Source organism: Saimiri boliviensis, chromosome 18 (assembly GCF_048565385.1).
Source record: "Saimiri boliviensis isolate mSaiBol1 chromosome 18, mSaiBol1.pri, whole genome shotgun sequence".
NCBI lineage: Eukaryota > Metazoa > Chordata > Mammalia > Primates > Cebidae > Saimiri > Saimiri boliviensis.
The window spans coordinates 5,459,108-5,481,567 of NC_133466.1; the positions used below are offsets into that span (position 1 = coordinate 5,459,108).

The 22,460-nt window shown below is 41.1% G+C and overlaps 1 protein-coding gene across 2 annotated transcripts in view; it reads left to right on the forward strand.

Annotated features, from left to right (window-relative positions):
* DSCAM (DS cell adhesion molecule) overlaps window positions 1-22,460 on the forward strand; it is a 746,447-nt gene that overhangs the window by 146,492 nt on the left and 577,495 nt on the right. For both annotated transcript variants that reach the window (XM_074389246.1, XM_074389247.1), the window contains exon 3: window positions 5,734-5,880. In XM_074389246.1, coding sequence (XP_074245347.1) covers window positions 5,734-5,880 — 147 coding nt within the window. The remainder of the gene's footprint in view (window positions 1-5,733; window positions 5,881-22,460) is intronic.

The following is a 22,460-nucleotide window of genomic DNA, read 5'->3' on the forward strand; positions in this document are numbered from 1 at the left end:
CACAGAAGACCCTGAAATGCTAAAGCAATCCTGAGCAAAAAGAGCAAAGCTGGAGACATCACACACTCTAATTCCAAAGAATACTACACAGCTGTAGTACTGGCATACTACAACATGATACTGGCATAAAACAAACACAGAGACCAATGGGATAGACTAGGGAATCCAAATATAAGTCCATACACTTAAAGCCAAATCATTTTTGAAAAGGGTACGACTAACACACATTCAGCAAAGGACAAGCGCCTTAAAAACTAGTGCTGGGCATATACATCATGGAATACTATGCAGCCATAAGAAAAGATGAGTTCCTGTCCTTTGTAGGGACTTGGATGAATCTGGAAACCATCATTCTCAGCAAACTGACACAAGAACAGAAAATGAAACACCGCATGTTCTCACTCATAGGCAGGTGTTGAACAGTGAGAACACATGGACACAGGGAGGAAAGCATCACACACTGGGGTCTGTTGGGGGGCTAGGGGAAGGACAGTTGGGGGTGGGGAGGTTAGGAAAAGATAACATGGGGAGAAATGCCAGATATAGGTGACAGCGGGATGGAGGCAGCAAGACACATTGCCACATATGTACCTATGCAACAATCTTGCATGATCTGCACATGTACCCCAGAACCTAAAGTACAATTAAGAACAAAAAACCAGTGCTGGGAAAACTGGATATCTATATACAAAAGAATGAAATGAGATCCCTATCTTTACCATGCACAAAAATCAACTCAAAATGGATTAAAGATTTAAATTAAGTCTTGAAACTATGAAACTGCTAAAAGAAAACACTGGTGAAAGAAAGACTATAGGAAATTGGTCTGGCCAAAAATTTTTTGGGTAAGACCTCAAGAGCATGGGCAACGAAAGCAAAAATAAGTAGGATGACATCAAGCAGAAAAGCTCTGCACAGCCAAGAAAATAATCAACAGAGTGAAGAGACAATCTGTGGAATAAGAGAGAATGTTAATATTTGCAAACCATCCAACAAGGGATTAATAACCAGAATATAAGGGAAACTCAATCCAACAGCAAAATAATAATAATGAAATTAAAAATGATCAAAAGGCCTGAACAGGAATTTCTCAAAAGAAAGCCTACAAATGACCAACAGATATATTAAAAAATGTTCAATATCATTAATCATCAGAGAAATGCAAATTAAAACAATAATGCGATATTATCTCACCCCAGTTAGAATGGCCATTATCGAAAAGACAAAAAAAAACAAATGTGGGTAAGGATGCAGAGAAAGGGAAATGCTAGTCCACTGTTGCTGGCAATGTAAAGCAGTGAATCCTTTATAAAACACAGTATGGAGGTTCCTCAAAAAACTAAAAATAAAACTACAGTATGATGCGGCCATCCCACTGTTTTGTATATATCCAAAAGAAAGGAAATGCATATATTGAAGAGATACCTGTACTTCATTTTTACTGCAGTAGAAATTCGTGATAGCCAACATATGGACACCTAAGTGTCCATCAACAGATGAATGGATAAAAACAATGACATATGTAAACAATAAAATATTGCTCAGCTATAGAGATGAATAAAATCCAGTCATTTGCAACCACACGGATGAAACTGGAGGTCACTATGCCAAGTGAAATAAGCCAGGCTCAGACAAACACTTATTCCACGTTCTCACTCCTATATGGGAGCTGAAAAAGTGGACCTTATAGAGGTAGAGAGTGGAATGGTGGATGCCAGAGACTGGGAAGCAAGGAGGTGAGTGGAGGGGATAAAAATAAGTTGGTTGAGGGGTACAAAATACAGTTAAATAGAAGGAATAAGTTCTAACATTTGCTGGCACAGTAGGGAAATTATAGTTAACAATTGTATATTTTTAAATTGCTAGAAGAAAAAAGATTTACAGTGCCCCCAACACAGGGAAAAGGTTGAAGTGACTGATATTTTAATTACCACGATTTATTATTATACATTGTATACAGGCATCAAAACATCACGTGTACCCCTAAAATACGAACAACTCTTACACTGCAATAAAAATATTTGATTAAAAAAATAGGCCTGATTTTGTTTCAAAGTTATATTACCAGAGATTTTCTTGCTTCTGATCTTTTACCAAAAAAGATGATAAATTTTGCTTAATGAAGGCTCAAATAATTGCAGTGGACCCTGCTGGCGTGGCCGAATCAGAGCCCCCAGAGTCTGTGCACTGGTTGCTAAGAATGTGAACTTGCAGCCTTCAGAGGATTGCTTGGACACGGGAACCTTTCACAGAAAGAAGCGTGGGAAATGCCTGGGAATTCCATCCTCCTGAGGCCGGCTCTAAGCCAATGACAGACTGCCTTGACAAAGGGAATCCTTGGCCCTCTGCAAGGCTGTGCATGTCCATGGCTGGGAGTTCACCTAGAACCATATCCCTGCTGTGCAGATTTCCTCCCTGTCCTACTGACACTCTCCCTGCCTGTCAGGGGATTGTGTCCTTCCTTAGTTGCTTGAACCAAGCTTCTCCTTTTGGGGTTCACCTCTGAGGAGAACCTAACTTATGACAGCAAGCACAGTACTGAGAAAACACTCTATCTTATATGCAAATGTTCATCAAATTTCAAACCATGTGAGTTTTTTTTTTTTTTTTTTTGGCCTGCATCTCAGGTTTCTAGCCTAGTCTCTGTTACAGAGTTAGCAGGAGTTGGACGTAGAATGACCATCAAGGCTGCACCCGTGTCTTCAGGGCTGACTATGAGCCCAGGAAACTCACATGGCACTCTGAGAGGTGTATCCCCATAGACAACCATGTGGGCATCTTAAGTTATGGGGGGGGGGTTCTCAGGAACAAACAATGTTCTATTACAAAGATGAAGAGCTTTAATAAAACCCCAATTTGCATTTTAAAAAGCTATAGAGAGTGGCTATAAATTCAAATGTACATACATGTATATTCTATAAAAGGATTAGAAGTTCTCTCAGAATGAAAGTTCTGTGTTTCTATCTATTCGGTCTCAAAATGTTTATTGAGCACCTCCTGTATGCCAACTATTGTCTAAGAGAGTTTTTTAAAGGCTCGCTGCATGGTCTGTCTTTGTGGCATGAGTAATGGAATAAGGAGAAGAGATGGGGAGTGTGCAGTTTTCTTCCGATCCTTGTTGTCTCTGAGTGAGCTGGTGTTCAGGGCACCACAGGGCTGTCTCTGCTTTGAGAAGATCTGGGCTTCTTGGGGCTGAGCTGGAGGTTGGAGAAGCAAAAGTCACACAGGTTTAAAATTAGGACGACTGAGGTGTCCTGGTGCTGGTGAGGTCAGTGGATAGCTAGAGAAGAGAAAACACTCTGTGATATCTGGGTAAGTGCTGGGACTGAGGAGTTCCCTAGGACACTGGACATTGGTTGGTAACACTAGGAATGTCCCCAGTCAGTCACCCCATATTTTTATGGCTCCTGTGATCCTGTCTAGTGTGGGGCTATACACCTGGGAGAGGGGGAGGCATTTCCTGTATCTCCCGGTAAACAGGTGAATATCTTATCTTCTCACTTTCCTGGCTGATACATAGAACTTGACCCCTTTCCTTGATTTCTATTGAAAATTCTCCTACTTGAGTCATTAATGTTTGAAGTGGAGTCTGGAGGAGGTTTGGAGAGACAGAGTGATTTTATTGCAAAGAAGCAAACATCGCACAGACACGGGAGCTTAAACTGAAAGCATGCCCCATGCCTGTGACAGTGGCCCCTCTCTCTGTTGGCCAGTCCCTCTCTCTCTTCTGTCCTCCATCCCCCTCTTCTCTGTCTTCTGCTTCTCAGCACGCCCAGATTCTCACTTACTGATGAGTTTGATTAGTTTGCCTGTATCTCTGTAGTCTCTTTCTAATCTATTACCATAGACCTCGGCTCCCCAGGAAGGGTTACTTATGCAGGAGTCTTCCTGTGCAAAGTGAGTTCCCTCCTCCAGATGTAAAGATATTGCTGCTGAGGTCAGCCTCTTGGGTGCCCTGAATTTTTGCCTAGTGGACCTCCTGCAGGAGGTGCGGAACTGCTGCCTGGACCCTCACCTCGTGCTGCATGGGGTTTACAGTGATGGGAGTTACAGAAGATTTCAATACTTGGAAAAATCTCTCTGGTTTGATACAAAAATGAAGAAATTCTCCAAGTTGGGGAAAAAATTAAAAGCTAATGTTCAAAATGGAAACTGCAGAGCAAGACTCTCATGAAAGACATGCTTTACTAGGAAAATGCTCAGCGTATCACAAGCTTAGCTCCAATCTGAACAATCCTCTTCTAAAGAGCTTACCTCTGCCTCCTGTGAGATTTCCCTTGAGAAATTCACCTTTAGCTTTGTTGGTGTGTTCGTGTCTTTAGAAACCGTTTTCATGGCCAGTTTTCTTGGCATATATTTACCCAATAAGTGACTGATTCTTTAAGTGAGATGGTTAGATGTTTAGACAATAGTTTGTCTCTGTGGATACCTTAGAAAATCATACACTTACAGGATTTAGACCTTTAAAGGGTTCCTACCTCAGTGCCCTTATTTTAAATTTGAGGAAAACAAAGCTCTAAAGAAGTAAGGCTGGCACATGTAATTTGGACTAGATTCACCAATGTCTTATTTCCCTGGAGATAGATCTTCCCCAACCCTGGGGATCCATCTCTGGCTATTGGTAAGTGTGGCCTTACCCAGCCTGCTCATAGCAGACACTGGTGACTTTTCACCTACATTAACTGATTCACCAGTCACTGTAGGGTGCAGATGTTACCAACATCATCCCCATGGTATAGACAGTGAGAGAGTTTGCTCGCTGCCCCACAATCAGGAGTGGTAGAGCTTGGATTTGGACCCAGGCAGTTGGGCCTGCTAGGTAGGCCCTGAACACCAGCACCACCCTGCCTCTGAGTCCAGACACCGAGGATGTGGAAGTCCACTCTGCACTCTTTCTGGGATGCTCCTATCATTAAAAGTGCTTGGGTAGGCCATCTAATCAACATCTTTCCCCAAGCAACCAGAAGTAAGATCAATGTTTCCAAAAACTGCTTTGCAACTGATGAAAAATTATTTTGTCTCAGAGTTTTCAAGTCTTCTCTATAAAATTACCTCACTTGAATTTTTTATTTAATTTTTTTGCAGTTGGATAAAAATATTTCCGGTCCTTAGAGGACCAAGAGCAGTTTGCCATCATCATAACTTTACAGAGCCAGCAACTTTTCTTTCATGAAGCTACTTCCCATCTCCTGATACCTTCAAGGGGTCTGTTAACTGTTTTAGATTATACTCTGGCCCTTTGGTATAGAGTGTAGTGTTTTGTTTTGTTTTTTTTCACCCAGGCTGGAGTGCAGTGGTATGATTACAGCTCACTGCAGCCTCGACCTCCCAGGCTCAGGTAATCTTTCCATCTCAGCCTGCCGAGTAGCTGAGACTACAATCACACACCACCATGCCCAGCTAATATTTTGTATTTTTACTAGAGACGGGGTGTTGCCATGTTACCCAGGCTGGTCTTAAACTCCTGGGCACAAGTGATCCATCCGTCTTGGCCTCCCAAAGTGCTGGGATTACAGGCATGAGCCACCTCATCCAACCATGTGATGTTAAGGAGATAAATGTTTTCTTAAGTCGGGCAATGAAAGACATGAAATGAAGGCATCTTAACTGTTTTCCAGAAAGACGTGTTATGCAATGGATGCGTGTGTGCTGCAATGCGTATATGACATTGAGATACTCTCAGAATGAGCCTGTTGACTGTATGTCTTACTGAGGTCTATTTCTGCCTTCCAGTTTTACGGGAGCCCTATACAGTCCGTGTGGAGGACCAGAAAACCATGAGAGGCAATGTCGCGGTCTTCAAGTGCATTATCCCCTCCTCGGTGGAGGCGTACATCACTGTCGTCTCATGGGAGAAAGACACAGTTTCACTTGTCTCAGGTAGGCTTTGCACCTCCAGGGTGCAAGACGCCATGCTCACCTTCTGAAAAGGTTATTTCAGAGATGGAATCGGGTCTCCATGCATGTGTTCCTTATTGTTCAGAATTAGTATTCTTAAGGTTGAGGCTATTTTATAAGTAAACCTGAAATAACTGTTTTGTGTTGGCTTATAATGGCTTGATTCGGATATTCTTTGGTGAGTTGACTGATGAAGAGAAATTAGTGACTGGCGTTGTGACTGTAGCCATTATGTTAACTTCTTTGAAAACATTGTGGTTTTATGTCTGCTTCTGAAAGCAAGGTAATAGTATTGTGCATCTGTGAGAGACCTCAGCATTGCACAGACAGTTGATATTCTGAAACTAAAATCTGGAAGATGGAAGCCCTGTTTTCATGCACTGTGTGCTTTCCAGTGTCTTGAGAGTTATGTTGTATCTATGACCTATTTCTTGAAGATTCTACTAAGAATACATATGCAGCACTGCAATGTATATTTGCATATGAGTAATTTCTTGGCTTATATTTGATGTCTAGAAAAGACAAAATTTAAATTTAGCCTCCAAGCAACTGCAGTTCTTCCTCTCTAATGGTGTTGAAGTGGATTTCTTGCTCTGTGCTATTTACCTGGGAAGGCTCCTGTTCTGTGCATCCTTGGATAATGACTGTTGGCATATCTCAAAATGTGCTGGCTGCTTTTGGAAAAGAATTGTGATGAGCCTAGTCTGTGTTCCAATGTGGATTATAAATAGTTGCTTTTTAAAAACATGTCTTTATGCCCTCACACAAAGATGCACACATACACACACAGCACACATTTTAACATAATTCTTGAATAAGCAACATTTTATCAGTTTATAGAGAGGAGGATTTAGAACTAAACCCTCATGGTGACACATCATTTTTGTATTTTAGCTTATTGATTAGCTGGAGAGTGTTGATTACTGTACACTAATGACCAGAAGGCATTTAAAAGATCCAAATCAAAATTGAAATATGTCGTCATCATAGCCTATTACAGGCATCTAGGATATAATGGAATTCTTAGTTTTTATAAAAGACATTGTCTTTATGGTGAATTGGAAACCCCTACCACTTCAATGAACAATACATTCCTTGCTGTTATGTTGATTAATCATCGTCACTTAACTTAGGGTGTTGAAAAATGCTAAGCTTAAAAACTGAAATGTGATTGTAATAATCAGAATAGAGACTCACTTATACACTTTTATTTGCTAATTTTCAGTGTTGAAACATCTTCACCTTCTCTCCTTAGGGGTCATGTTAGTTTTCTCAATGGCAGATGGAAGGATTTGATTGTAGTCATCTGGCTAAGCTCAGAGTCAGAGGGGAGAGGCCCTCAAATTTATATGGCAAGGGAGAATAGATTCAGGGAGGGGAAAAATTGGGGACTGACTTTTCAGTCTTCCAGACTCAGGGAACTAGGATGGGGACTTCACCGTCTTTTAACTCAGTCATCCAAATTTGCGGCCTCAGAGTATGCTCTGGCAGAGGAAGAGAGTACGGGAGAATTCCAAACGCCTTCTTAGTGCCCGTATGTGGAGGTGACCCATGTTATCCCTGTTCATATTTAATTGGCTAAAGCAAGTGTCATGGCCATGCCTGACTTCAGTGGGGCATGTGTCTGAAAGAAGAGAAAGAACTGGAAATCTGGGTGAGAAATTGAAATATCTACCGGAAGGATTTTTTGTATCAAGCTGGTTTGTATAATATGTTTGTTCTTTTGTTTCCTAGACGTCTTTAATTAGTTGTATACTCATATTCATGTTTCACCTTTTTGCAATCTCTGTCAACAGACTTCATTTGCCTTCAAATGTGAACTTAATTAGATAAAAAAGGAAATGTAGTGAGGGGATGATGCTGGCATGCAGAGTATACAGTTGGTGCTTACTGATAGGAACTGTTAAATCTCAGGTCTTCTCCTGTGTCATACTCTGGAGCTTCATCCTTTCGTAAAATTTTAAAAGCAAAAGTTTTGGATAAGCCCTTGGCTTTTACTTCATAACAGCATCTAGAAAATAAATACAACGCAGGTGTTGATCTTATTGAGGAATACATCAATAAGAAGCTTTTGTTTGTTTGTAAGTAAGCCATTGAAAGAAAGAGAAAAAGAGACTTCATACCAGGTCATTCAACTTGAGCCTAATAGACTTGTCACTAAAAATGACCTCGTAAATGACAGCAAGACCCCAAAGCACTGGCATGATCTGTTTGCAAGAAGTCTCGAAATTGTGCATTTTTACCTGACTTCTGTTACTCACTGCTATACTCAGGCCCTGTTCCCAGTGGCCAAGCTCCACCCATCAATAGTGCCCAGAAAAGGAGGTCATGAAGTCACTGGAGGTGACACATGGTGTAAAACATTGGAGATCTTGATAAATAAACCATGCTCAGGTGGTCTAGGTGGAGAAGGGTTATATTTCTGTCTGGTTACCAGGACAAGGTACAGATAAGGACAGAGGACAGCCTCCCCCCACCATCACCCAGGCTGTGCTCTGGGGAGGGCATTAAAAGAAGGAACCTCCCTCCTCCACGCTGGCTGGGGCTGAGCCACTCTGGGAAGCACCAGGATTCTTAGCTTCAGGGGATGACCTTGTACAGCACAGAAGTCCCAGGAACAGAGGGGCTTTTTCTAAATTAGCCCTGACCTTCAGAGAAGCTGTCCCGAATGCCATATGCACAGCAGATGATGTGTAAAAGGTTAATTTGCATCTGCCTTGTAAATAAACTGTAACTCCTGCTGAACTAGTTTGTATTTATTCCTTGGCATGGCCATCTCCTGGATTATCAGTCATCCCAGCCTGCTGGGATCTGGCTGGGAGGTTTGTCCCAGGATGCATTCCTACTCTGCACAGATCACTTCCTTTAGTGGTGACTTCTTCCTGTGGAGAAGAGCGATTAACTAAATCAGCCATGGAAATAAGACTGTGTAAGTATTGGACTGAGTGAGTGAGTTAGGAGTGAGTATGGGAGTGCCAGAGAGTTGACCTAGGAAAACTGGGGGCTGGTGGCAGTGGAGAGAGGGCCCAAAAGGAAGATTCACAGGCCGTTGCCCATGATGCCCCGTTGGGCTCAGGACAGAGCGTGACCTCTTGGCCTGGGCGATGCTTAGGTGCTCAGCCTTGACTGTTGGGAGATCCCCTAGGAAGGTCAGAGCAGCAAAGGTCTGCTTCTAACAGATGAGCATTTATGTGAATCTCTAGGTCAGGGGACCTTTGGAAATACTGTTTAAGATAAATGCGTATTTGTCTTCTACAAATTCTTTTTAATGAAAAGCGCAATTAAAAACGTTGGTGTATTTCCCTAAAAAGAAACAAAATGGTTTCTATCAGCATGTCTCACTAGGTTTTGCCCTTTATTTTGGTTAAGGAAACAAATGAGTGGGTTATTTTCTTGAGAAGCACAAACCCAGTGTTTGTCAGGATTTGAATGAGCATGGCCCATTCTTATGGTGGTTTTCGGGAACTTACTGAACATCAAGGCATGCACTGATTTCTTTCTAGGGCACGCTTCAGTCTGGCCTGAAGGTAGACTCAAAAATCAAGTTACGCCTTTTCATCATATGAGGTCATGAGGCTACTGATATCAAGGACATTCATGAGCTCATTGATTTTGAGGGATCTTTGGAAGGAATCTCCCAACTGTCAAAAAGCAGAAATCCCATAATTCTACCAAATGGAGGAAAGAGTCATAATATCTGATGCTGCTTTTCTGCCTGCCTGGGATCTTCCCTGGGCCCTGGGGCCCCGTATGGTGACCCTCCCCTCTGGTATGATGGATGGGAGCAGGGTCATAAATGTGCAGAGGAAAAGCATTTAAGGGGCAGGCACACACGGTGCCATCAGATGACCTTAGTTAATATGACAGATCCTGACCTATTGTCTTCTTACCTCCCTAAAATGAGCCAGGGAAAACAAGAGTCATGGTGTCTATGTGCATTTTTTTTTAAAACATCCTTATCACTTATCCCAAGCTGCAATGACATCCTTTTAAATGCCATAATATTCATGTAGCCCAGTAAAAATATAGTAGCTCGAATAGCAATGTGCTTTTGGAGGTATTGCTGATGTGGAGATGCATAAGACACCATCCCGGAAAAAAACAATAACATCGGCTTTCTATTTGGGTTTCTCTTGACTAGCCTGTTGTGAATTTCCTCCCGATTAGGGAGGCCGGCCTTCCATTTCTGTTTCTTCTGATAAAATTGTGAGAATCTCACCAGGGGTTTAGCTACATTAACATCAAAGGCACAGCCCAAGGGTAACCGGATTTGGAAAATGGAAAAAGCAAACATTTTACTATTCCCAGAGAAACTGCCTCCCTTCTTAGCAGTGGCCCAATTTTCTGCTGTAATATTTCCTGTCTGAATACCTCTATTAGTGATGATTCAAGGAGAATTTTATCTCTTAGGATCAATGAGTTCAAGTCCAAGGGTGATTATCTTCTTCCTGTGTTTTGGGTAAACATGAACAATTTTCTGCCCACATTAAATATCAAAGGACATAAACCAACCACTTTACATGAAACGTTTGCTGTAATTCTTCACTGCCACAACTGGGTCTGGGCATCACAGATAACGCAAGACTTCGGCTCTAAGAAGCACTCCCACCCCAGACCCCAGCAGAGATGGTTTCTGCTGTTGAGTGCTGGGGAGGTTCCTGCACCGTCACTCTGGGGGTGTTAGTGCTGCGGTATAGGCACTCAGGGGTAAGGCTGCAGGTGCACACATGGTTTTGCCCGGGGAAGTAGAGAAGGTTTCAGAAAGGAGTTTGTGATTTAAGAAAACCTTTGCATTTTAGAGAGGGGGAAATAAATTATAGATACAGTCAACCAAATTAGACAAGGCTATCCTTAAGCACATTTCAGCAAACCAGAACTAAGAGCAGATTGGATGCCATGTATTCTCATGTGGGAAGGGACAGAGAGCACCACAGCTGTTGAGGGACATGGGTCATGCTGTGGGGGGGCCTCCGCTTCTGTGCACTCTTGACTACGGACGTTAACCTTTCCTTTACTGAGGTGCTTGTATTGTGATTTTACTGCTCCTCACTGAGCATTTTCCAGATGTCTGCTACTTAGCTGCTGTGGCTGCTGCCTTGTGGAGACCTGAGTCTGCCCTCATAGAGCTTATGAGTCAAAGGAATGAGATCAACATTAAAATGATGTAAAATAAAAATTTTTAAAAAACACAAAAAAACAAGAGTCACCTGACAGCCTCATCTTTGATTTTAAAAGTGCCAGAGAGTTGCAGAATTGAAGAAGCATTTCTTTAACATTGACTGAAAAGGAATTCGTAGGACCGAATGAAAAGTATACAAGGAACATTTCTCTATTATCTACCTAGCTATCTGTCTTTGTATGTTTCAACTAATCTTTTCTTTATCTTGCTTTTAGTAAATAAGAACCTCATTTTAAACACTGGAAAGTATCCTTAACTCAGAAAATGTACACCAGACTGGAATTAGAAAGGCAGGGAGATGTCATATTTTCACCACGCTGTATTTTTGGGAGTGAAGTAACTGAGCAATAGGAAGACAGGACTCTGGTCTCTTTCTTTTTTAAAATCATTCATTATGCTATATTTTTGCCATTTAAGTTGATTGCTCACTAGGTTAGTTTTTGCATGTTACCCTACTGCCACCTGAAGGTAATTAAAAGCTGGTTGTTTACAGCTCTGGAGAGCCCCTGCGTGGCACTGAGAATGGGTGTCGCGTGGGGTTAGGGGCAGGGCTTGGGGCTCCAAAGCAGTCGCAATAGCAGCTGGTCTGTAGTGGCTCTGCCTTGGGGGAGGACATGCACGCCCCTTTTGAAGGCTGCAAACCCAACACAGAGAAATACGCCTGTGACTTTCAAACAAACAGGTAGCTAGACGCAGAGGGAGGCATGTTAATATTTTTCTTTAAAAAAGGAAACGAGAAAGCATCGGAGCCAATGTAGCCCAGAGGATCTGAGGAGGGGTGTGTGTACATGTGTGTGTTGTGAGTGTCCACATATGTGTGGTGTTTGGGGTGCTGTGTGCATGTGTATGTGTGTGTGGTGCCTTATGTGTTTGTATAATGTGTGTGTGTGTGTAGTAGGTGTAGTGTGTGTGGCATGTGAGGTGTGTGTGGTGTATGTGTGGTGTGTGAGCTCTGTGTGGGGGATGTGTGTGTTGAGTGTGTGCTGTGTGTGGTGTGTGAGCTCTCTATGTACGTGGAGGGAGTGTGTGTTTGTGGAGAGTGTGTTACATGTGGTGTGTGCATTCTGTATGCATGTGTGGTGTGTGTATAGTATGTGCATGGGGTGTGTATGATGTGTATGCTTTGTATCTGTGTGTTATGTATGTGCATGTATAAAACATCTGTTGGCCCACTAAGTCACATGAAAAGGCCCCTTGATTTCCTATGTTAAGTGTCTGGAATATGACTTGATTGCAGCTGTAACTCAGCTTACGAGGGTGACCTAGGGAAAGGACTTTGCTCGCTCTCTCTGCTTTTTTTTTTTTTCCCCTCAGCTTCCTCCCATGGATATACAGTGATTTTTCTGGTCCTCTTTCACAATACAATGTCAGGGCATGCAATTCCAAATTGAATATTCTACTTCTTAAGCCAACAGCTGTCTAAGTTACTTTTTCACTTTCTTAGATTTAATCTTGCAGGATATTTCATGCATGTGGGTTAATACAGAAGAAGAAGCAAAAGCAGAAAGGGAACAGGCACACGAGGCGATGTTCAGAGGAAAGCGGGCCCCAGCTCTCAGGGTCTTCTCCCTGTGGAATCACTCAGAATGCGCTGGATTTCCCCAGCAGTGACTCGCAATAAGAGATGCAATCTTGTTTACCAGGGGAGCTCCTGGAGACGCAGTGCCCAGGGTTTTCTTTGGGGACAGGTCACGCAGGCACCCCAGTATGTTTGGCACATACCACAGTTCCAGACTCCCAGAAGGAAGGCAGGTGCCCATCATGAACTGTACTGCTCATGAGGGGCAGGCAGCACGCCGCTCAGGGTGGTGGGAACCCTGCCAATGTCCCAGTTCCGAGATACCAGTCAAGGGTTGGTCTTGTGAGCAGCCCTTCATAAAGGTGATGGTCTCAGACCTACCGTGTTAACTCTTCTCTGAGCAGTGCAACTTTTTAAATGATGTTGGCTCATCTTTATTTTCACACATTCAACAATCACTTTGCATATGCTCATCGTGAAATGCTGGAGAAAGCAAATGAAGAAAATCTACACTTTGTGTACTTTATTGCCTTGTATCCAAGTATTTCCAGCCTTGAGAAAGGTTCATCTCAAATCATTTTAAGGTCCCCAAACACACTGACTCATCCTTGCTCCACCCGAGTGTAAATGTAGTTCATTTTACATTCTGCTATTAAGAATCTTCTTCCTCTTCCTCCTCTCTCTCTCTCTCTCTCTGTCTCTCTCTCTCTCTCTCTCTCCCCTCCCTCTTCTCCCTCTCCCCTCCCTCCCTCCCTCCCTCCTTCCTTTTCTCTCTCTCTCTCTCTCTCTCTCTCTCTCTCTCTCTCTCTCTATCATTTCTCTTTCATTCTTTCTTTCTTTGGGGCCAGGGCTTCAACATCTATATTTTCAGGGGACACAAGGCAGTTCACAGAAGTTGCTCTCCTTTGGTTTGTACCAAGCTACACTGCCTGGTTAATCTTCTCTCCAGTGATTTCTGTGCTGTCTCTTTCCTTGAGTTTACATCTTCCCCACTCAGAAATGTACGTCAACCCAAAAACCCAGTCTCAGCCGTTTTCTGTATTGGTCATTTCATCATTTCCCAGGGCTTCCTCCATGACTTGTACCTGTGTGACCCTCACTTTGAACCTGCCTCTTCTGGGTCCTGCTTATTCACTTCTTCTGTACCCTTCCGGCCACCCCAACAGAGGAAATTTTCCCATGACCACAAAGGAATTTCCCTTTGCTTTACTCATTTACTTTTTAGTATAATGACTGTTATCAGTCTCCTAGGACTCCAAAAAAAAAAAAAAATACAATGAACTGGGTGGTTTCAAACAATAGAAATTTATTTCCTCACAGCTCTGAAGTCCAGAAGTGCAGAGTCACAGCATCAGCAGGGCTGTGCTGACTCTGAGGGCTGCAGGGAGGGTCTATGTCAGGGCTCCGGGGAAGGCCTCCCATCACCTGGTGTTGCCTGCGGTCCTTGGCTCCTCGGCATCCTTGACATGCAGAAGCCTCGCTCCATCCAGTTCCTCCTTCCACTGCCACGTGGCTTTCTCCCTGTGTGTGTCTTTGCATTTCTTCTCCTCCTCTTATAAAGACAACAGTCATATTGGATGAAGGGCCCACCTTATTTCACTATGGCCTCATGGTAACTTAACTGATTACATCTACTGCAACCCCGTTTCCAAGTAAGATCACATTCTGAGGCTCCAGAAAGGACCTTTTGGGGGGAAGCTATTTAACCTGCTATGATAACAAATCCTTCCAATTCATTTTTGACCCTCTCTCATGCATATTTTGTATTTTTTCACCTCCTGCTTGACATGCAGCAGACAACTGATAAATATATACTCAATGAGATTCTTTTTAAAAAGCATTTGTAAAGGAAGGAAACAAACACAGACAGCACCATCAGTGTAGCCAGGAGTGCCAGCACCCAGGTCCCCGTGCCGTCCCTGCAGCCCTGTCCCCAGCAGCTCCACCTATACAGCTGGCAACCACACCACCAGCTGCTGCTGTCCGCCACACCACCAGCTGCTGCTGTCCCAGCTGCAAGTAGTGTGGCCTGTGTCAGACCGGGCTGGGGGCCAGGAGGGGACAGGATCGAGGCAGTCTTGGACTGAGCACAGGGGTGGCAGGCAAGCTGCTTCACCTGCATTTCAGATCCTCACTTTCGGGTGCCATGGCTTCCTGGGCATCTTCAAGTCCTGTGCTTCCTTCCTCAAGAGGAAACAGGAAATTCGTTAATGGACAAATAACTCATAAATTTCCCAAATGATTAGTATTCTGAAAACATACGCATGAAAAATTTTCTCAAAAATTAGCCCCGATTCTAAAATTAATTCCAAACTAACTGAATTTTTATTGGCTAAACTGTCATGTGTGGCTGAAACTTCAACAACTAGATTCTATTTGCAAAGTTGCATTGACTCTCCAAGGCTCATGGATGGTGGAAGTAATGAGCGTATTGACAGAATATCTCAGTGTGTGTGGTTCCTGACCATACAGTGATTCCAAAATTAATTCCAAACTAACTGAATTTCCATTGGACAAACTGGCACCTATGGTTGAATCTTCAACAACTAGATCCTATTTGCAAAGTTGCATTGACTATCCAAGGCTCATGTATGAGAGAAGCAATGAGAGTATTTACAGAACATTTCAGTGTGTGTAGTTCCTGAAAATACAGTGATGATGCCAAAAATATTGGCTGTCCAGAATGGGGCTTTATAAAAAATAGAAAATCCCCAGCACACACTGCTCTGCAGTAGAGCAGAGTCAAAATGTTCTTTGAAAAGAAGCTATAAACAGATACAGTAAATAAGCAAAAATGCATGGATCCTGTGTGCTTCGAGGAGTGGTTTCAGGCTTCTGAATGTCTTTCATTTTGCCAGCAGTGCACAGCAGGCCTTGGGTTTGCACTCAGAGCAACCTGGCTTTGGGTCCCTACTGCACAGTTGTGAGACCTGCCATAGTTGAAATACCTCTCTGTGGACCTGGATACTGTGTTTTTGTAAAGATGAAGAAGGTCATAACTGCAGTTCCAGGCCAAGTGAGGTGCTCCATGAATTTGAACATAGCTAAGCAATTCTGGACCTCCAGGTGTACAGTTCTCTGTAGACCTGTAGATACTATGGAGCCTGAAGCCAGAATCTAGGTGCGTGCCCCATATTCAACATGGACCAAGTTATGTAACCTTGAGTTAGTCATATAACCTTGCTATGCCTCAGTTTCCTCAACTGCAAAGTGGAGATAGGAATAAAAATAACACTATAATAAGATTGTTATGGGAATTAAATGAATTAATACAGGTACATGTCTTAGCACAGTGCTTGACATTAATGTTTGCCATTATTATTATTATCTTCTGTCTAAAGTGTTCATATCCCAGAAACCAGGCTGTCAGGATACCATGGTTTCAAAACAAATAGGAAGTTGTTTGTGTGATGCTTGTCAGGAAGTAAAAGCAAAAGTAATTCTATTTAAGAATCACAAAAATGCAATGTATGCTGAAGAAGTCATGGGTAAATAATCCAAAATCCTTCCGTTTCAACATAAAAGCATTAAGATGCTATTGAATTAACAGACTGTAGGATTTTAAAATAAACAAGTCTTGACTTATTTTAATAAACTGTTTATTTTTCTTAAATAGCAGTTGTATGATACAAAATGGCAATAAAGAAGAATGAAAGGATCTTCATTTTTACCTTAACAATTACAGTTAAATCTGGATATGTATTTGCAGTAAAGGTTAGCATTTATATTAAAATACTTATAGCACGTCTTGATTATTGAGTAGCTAGCAATTATACAGCTTGCATGTGTCAGGTTGCACCTAAAAACTTCTCAGCAACCCCATTAAGTAATTACTTGCATCAGCCCCACTTTACTGATGAGAACACTGAGAGCAAAGCTTCGGTAAGCTACCCAAGGTCCTCTCTCGAAATTCTCTCTCTAGAAGATAGAGATTTTGCCTTTTCTTAAACTTTCTTTCCATTTCCCATAGTATATACATGCCTAAGAGCCAACAAATATTGCCAACCAGATGATACACCACTTACAACAGTCAGAACCCTTGAAACTAGGGATTCATTTATGCAAGAAAAACGTTTCCAAATAATATGATCCAAGACTTAACTTACCGAATATTTGACACATTTAGGGCATTTTATTGTTATTTGAGTGCAATGTGTTTGTTTGTTTGTTTGACAATATCGTATAACTAGAGAAAAATCAAAATAGATGAAATTGTCTAGGAAAAAAATAATTTCTTAATTTTAATTTTACTTAAAACAGTCCCTTCCCAGTAACCTCCAAGATGATATTACCATTCCAGACACATAGTAGAAGCTTAATACATGTTTATGGAGTGAATCTTGAATAAGCAACTTTTCCATCAGAATGGTGGTATCATTTCCTTTGAAATTATTCTTAATGCTTTAATAAGAGCTTTTGCTTTTCTATATTTTTTGCCACTACTCTAAAATACAATTTCACATCACCCTCTCCTCCCAACGCAAAGAGTGCCGGCGTTGACCAATCAGGGGCAGCCTGGGATTTCACAGCTGAGGTCTCCTACGTGATGTGGTTCTGAGGGAAATAGAAATTTCAAATTTCCAGTGGTTACTATTCCCCAAACAGAAGCTGTCTCATTTTCATGAAATTAGTTTATTGTTACAACCACCTACAGCTTTACACTGCAGTATTTGTTAAAATGCAGCCCTGAAAAGCAGGACAGTGTAAGTCATGGCCATCCCAACATGCTGCGACCTTCAGAGGCGTGTTACAGCATTTCCTGATGCCCGGAATCCACAGCCACTCAATGATCCTCAGACTTTACTTTCCCTTTTTTTTCTGTCTAAATGGATATATGCATTTGGTGAGCACAGAGTTCTGCTTGCCATGGATGGCCTTTGCGTGTGAGGACATGTTGTTTCAAATAGTAATCAATACGCTTCATCAGTGTATGATGATGGATCTAAAAATGGTAGATTTCTGTGTGGTAAAGCATCAGGGTGTCTTTTGAGCTGGATGCTGAAGCCCCAGAAAGGTTACATTATTTTATAGATGAAGAAAGCATTCAGATATGAAAAGTCACCTGAGCAGTGAATGGTGGAGCCGGGACTCCAACCTGGGATTTTGTGGTGGTTGTTTCTGCACTAGCCCTGTGCTCAGTTGAAAATTTTCTTATTACTGTCATTTAAGCACTTATTCTGGATAAGGCAATGCTTTTAAAGTTGCCATTTAAAAAATCACATGACCTGTTTAAAAAAGGCACAGATGAGACAGAAACACACCAGATACAACTTAATTATAATCAGTCGGCTTATTGCACTAAAGGAATGACAAAGATTAATGAGATACTTTTCATCACTTATCTGAAAGAAGTTCATTGAAAACTGTACTTCCCAAAATGATTGATTTTGAAATAGTTATAACTGAGATTTACTTCAGTATCAAATATTTAAAATATACTTTGATGCAAACAGTATGTTATATATGTGGAAATGTTTGCTTGTAGGTTCTGAAAAAAATGTGTCTATAAATATTGTCTTAGGCTACTTGGGCTGCGTTAACAAGTTACCATGGACTGGGTGGCTTATAAATGACATAAATTGATTTTTCATAGCTCTGGAGGCTGGGAAGTCTACATTCAAGGAGAGGGGTAGATTTGGTACCTGGTGAGGGTTCTTTTCCTAGTTCATAGATGGCTGTCATCTCATTTTCTCACATGGCAGCAGAGGTGACTGGTGTCTCTGGAATCTCTTTTTATAAGGGACTTGACCCCATCCATGAGGGCTCTACCCTTGTGAGCTAATCATCACCTTTCCAAGGGTCCTCCTCCCCCTAGCTTCACATTGGGGTTTAGGTTTCAACATATGAATTTTTGGAGGTGGGGAAACAGATCTTCAGCCTATACACATATTTTTTTTTTATAGATGGAAATATCCTGAGCTCAATGTTTGTTGACTTTTGGGGAGATCATAGATGTGTTGAGTAGGTAATAAAAGCTATGTGACAGTGGATCTTCAGAACACACCGTATCGATAGCTGCAAGAGTCCAGGCCTTTCTTGCTTCCCTTCAACCTAGTGACTATCTGCATTCCCTCACTCTGCCTCCCACTTTTCCTAACCCAGATTAACCCAGGATTCATACTCCATTAGAACACCTGATATGGATGTTGGATAGTGTCTTCTTTTAAAACAAACCTAAATTGCATTTTGAAATCTCCAGCCACACTCTTTTCTCTGATCTCTTATTTGTCCTGGTTTCCTCTGCTCCTTTTTATGCACACTTTTTCCCCCTCCCATACCCATTGCATTGTACCAGTATCTTTCACTACAATTATTCTTGTACCAGGAAAAGTAAAGGGTTTTTGTAAAAAGCCTTCATCAAGTCATTTTCAAACTGCAGATGATATTTGGAAAGAAAGGCCATACTGAGATTTTCCCCCTAATTAGATGGTGAAATTTTTAGTTCTCAGCATTGTTATCTCTTTGAATTGAAACCCTATTATTGAAAAAGCCAAATGAACTTGAAATTGAGGAGGGTGATCTCCCAAAAGGGAATGCAGCCAGGCTGAATCCCTCAGTGGAGAGCCAGGGTGCACGAGGACTGGATGCACGTGACTCGTTTCCACAGTTCTGATTTCCAAGCAAAGTGATTTGTTCTTTAAAAAAAAATTATTCTAGGATTCAACACTTTAAAAAAAATTTGTACTACCAAATGCTTACAATGCACGAGGAAATATTGAAGAAAAGTATATCTCAGCCTTGTGGGTAATTTTCAAATGATCCTCAAGGATTTATTCAAGGTCGGTAAATTCTGTGTTGGCACTTCCTATGTCAGTCCATGTCCCATACTGTGTCCCCATCAAGTCAATTCCACTGATGCTAAGTTTACTCTATTCCTTGCCACTAAGTAAAAACAAATTTTTTAAAAAATTTTCAAAAACAAGCAAACTAAAGAACAATAAGACAACCGAGGTCTTCCTTATTTCTTCTTTTGCTGAATTTGACACCACTGCATCACGAAGTGAAGAAAACCTGAATATCCTATTGCTGGCCATGCCTCCCAGGATTCCTTTTCCGTGAAAGCCTGACATCCATTTTAGATGCAAAGCATGCAGAACCTCTGGGCTCTGCGAGGCCTGATGCCTAAGTCTGACAGGACTCTGCCTATGCCTACCTAGTTCGTGGTTTTGACCATGTGTATTTTCCTGAATTTCTTCTTGTTCTTTGTTTACTGGCTTTGACTTGTTGACATAAGGTGAATCCACGTATGTTTCTCTCTTGTTTTATCAAAGTATTTAAGTGTCTTTAGTTTTATATTGGGATTTTAAAAAACAAAGCTTCTCTTGCTAGTAAGGATATGACAATTATTATCTTTTCAAGAAAAATGGTGATACTGGAAAATTAATTTCATGTATTTAAAATATACATTTGTTGCACACTTATTGTTCAGTTTATAAATTTTACATCTTTTTGGTGGTGGGAAAATATATATTCATAGTTACTTCTATTTAAATTCTGGATCTAAGATGAAGCTGCTTTTTACTAATAGTGGCTATAGATTATATGTACCATTATAAAATGGTTTTACAGAAGGAGAATAGGAAGGACTACAGATAAGTGATTTAAGATACTTCAGTTTTGAAGGGTTAGTTAAATTGAGGAGGCAGCATGAGGGTCAAACATTGTAAACTCTGTGTGTAACAGCAAGGATATTCAAGGTGACAAGGATCAGAACCTACGTGAAGATTCAGTAAAATTATTTGTGTGAATCAGGTTATTATACAGGCAGTTTTATGGCAAGATTTGTTTATTTGTCAATATCATATGTGACCCAAATTTAAAAACTAGAGGAAACACTCAGCAATTGAGAATGGACTTTTTCTTGTGATTTAAATTTGACTTATTTTTCTATAGTCTCCAACCCTTTCTGAATAATTATGGTGGGGCAGGAACTATAAATTAGGGACAGTTATTTTAGCTGAGCCACAGAAACAGAGATATTGGCATGGGGATTCTGTAGGAGGGACTGTAGCTTGGATGGAAATGAAGGAATAACTAGAAGAAGAAAGGAGAAACAAATAGGCCCCAGTATACATTTCACTGTGTGAACCCATCATTCTCTCTGATGGCTGCATGATTAATTCAAAGATTTATTGATTTTTTTCCTTCTCTACTGCAGCCTGCTGACCTGGTTTTGTTGACAGGTTTGTGTGGGTCAAGCCAATCTGACAGATGAAGGTGTGCTACCATATTAGTCCCCGTGGTTTGGAACAAATATTTTATACCATGTCCTTATCAATAGTAACCGAACACATGTGAGGCATCCATCAATGCTTCTTCCCATGAAATGCCACGAAATAGACTCAGAGATGCCAGCCCAACAGCAGAAGCAATTTGGATTATTCATTTTAATGAATGTGCATGTGTGCATGTGTGTGTGTGTGTGTGTGTGCGCGCGTGCACGCGCGTGCGTGTATGTGTGTGTATGTATGTGTTTATGGTGAGGTGGAAGTTATTTTTACTCTTAGTAACAAATATTAACTGACAGCTTTTAAAAATACCATTATATTTCTTTCTTTTTCTGTTTTTCTTCACATGTCCTTGAATTAAAAAATACCATTATAATGCCTGAGATTTGATTGAAAACAATCTATTGCTGGGGGTGAGGATGTAGCCTGAGTTGATAATTGCTGAAGCTTGTTGATGGTACATGGAGGTTTATTATACTCGTATCTTTCATGTGTGCTTAGAATATTCTGTAATAAAACATAGAGGAAAAACACCTATATGACGAATCATATTTTTTATTTGAAACTTCAGATTGCATGTTTAAATGTAAGCAGTTGGCACATCACCAAGCCAGGAATAGCAGGTTATAAATGTCATATTTTTAAAATTAAAGCTACAATAACTGAAGCATTGTTTTCCTGTTTTTTATGAGCTCTAAATTCTGGCCAAAGACTAGAACCATAAATAAAATGGTCCTTTAAGATTAGTGAATCATCTTCGAGTGGAGTGTATTCTTTCTCAGCTAATAAAATCAGATATTTTTGACCAGTGTTTCTCAAGTTGTGTCCATGGAGATGACTCTATTATTTAATGTTGTCAATCAGAAATTGAATAGATTAGAAAGATAGGGAAAAGACCACATGGATTCTGGTTCAAAAAATGTGAGGAAATAATACATTAAACAATAGCAACACAGTACCATGCACCACGAATGTCAAAGTGATGGTGGCCATTTTTTAAAACCAATTAAATTAAGTTTTATTTTTATTTTCTCTTTTCAGATGTATTAGTCCATTCTCAAATCACTGTAAAGAAATACCTGAGGCTGGGTAATTTATAAGGAAAAGACATTTAATTGGCTCACAGCTTTTTATACAGGAAGCATGGCGCCAGCATCTGCTTCCAGGGAGGCCTCAGGGAGCTTTTACTCGTGGTGGAAGTCAAAGCGGCCGTAGAAAGTTCACATGGTAAAAACAGGAGCAAGAGAAATTTAAGGAGGAGGTACATACTTTTAAACAACCAGGTCTCACAAGAACTTACCATCCACAAAAATATGGTGGATAGTGCTAAGCCATTCATGAGAAATCCACCCCCATGATTCAATCACCTCCCCTCCAACATTGGAGGCCTGACCTCCAACATTAGAGATTACAATTCCACATGACATTTGGGCAGTGACTTATTTGGGCAAACCATATCAACAGACCACCCATGATATTCTATAGAACATAATTTAGAAAATACGACTTTCTCATGTAAGGCCACTGGAGGTGATTTGAATAAAATTGGGGTTGTTTTAAGCCTTGGTTCAACAAATCAAGTGTAAATATGAGTTAGATGTTTTCACAGGACCAAACACCATTTATAGATCTTGAA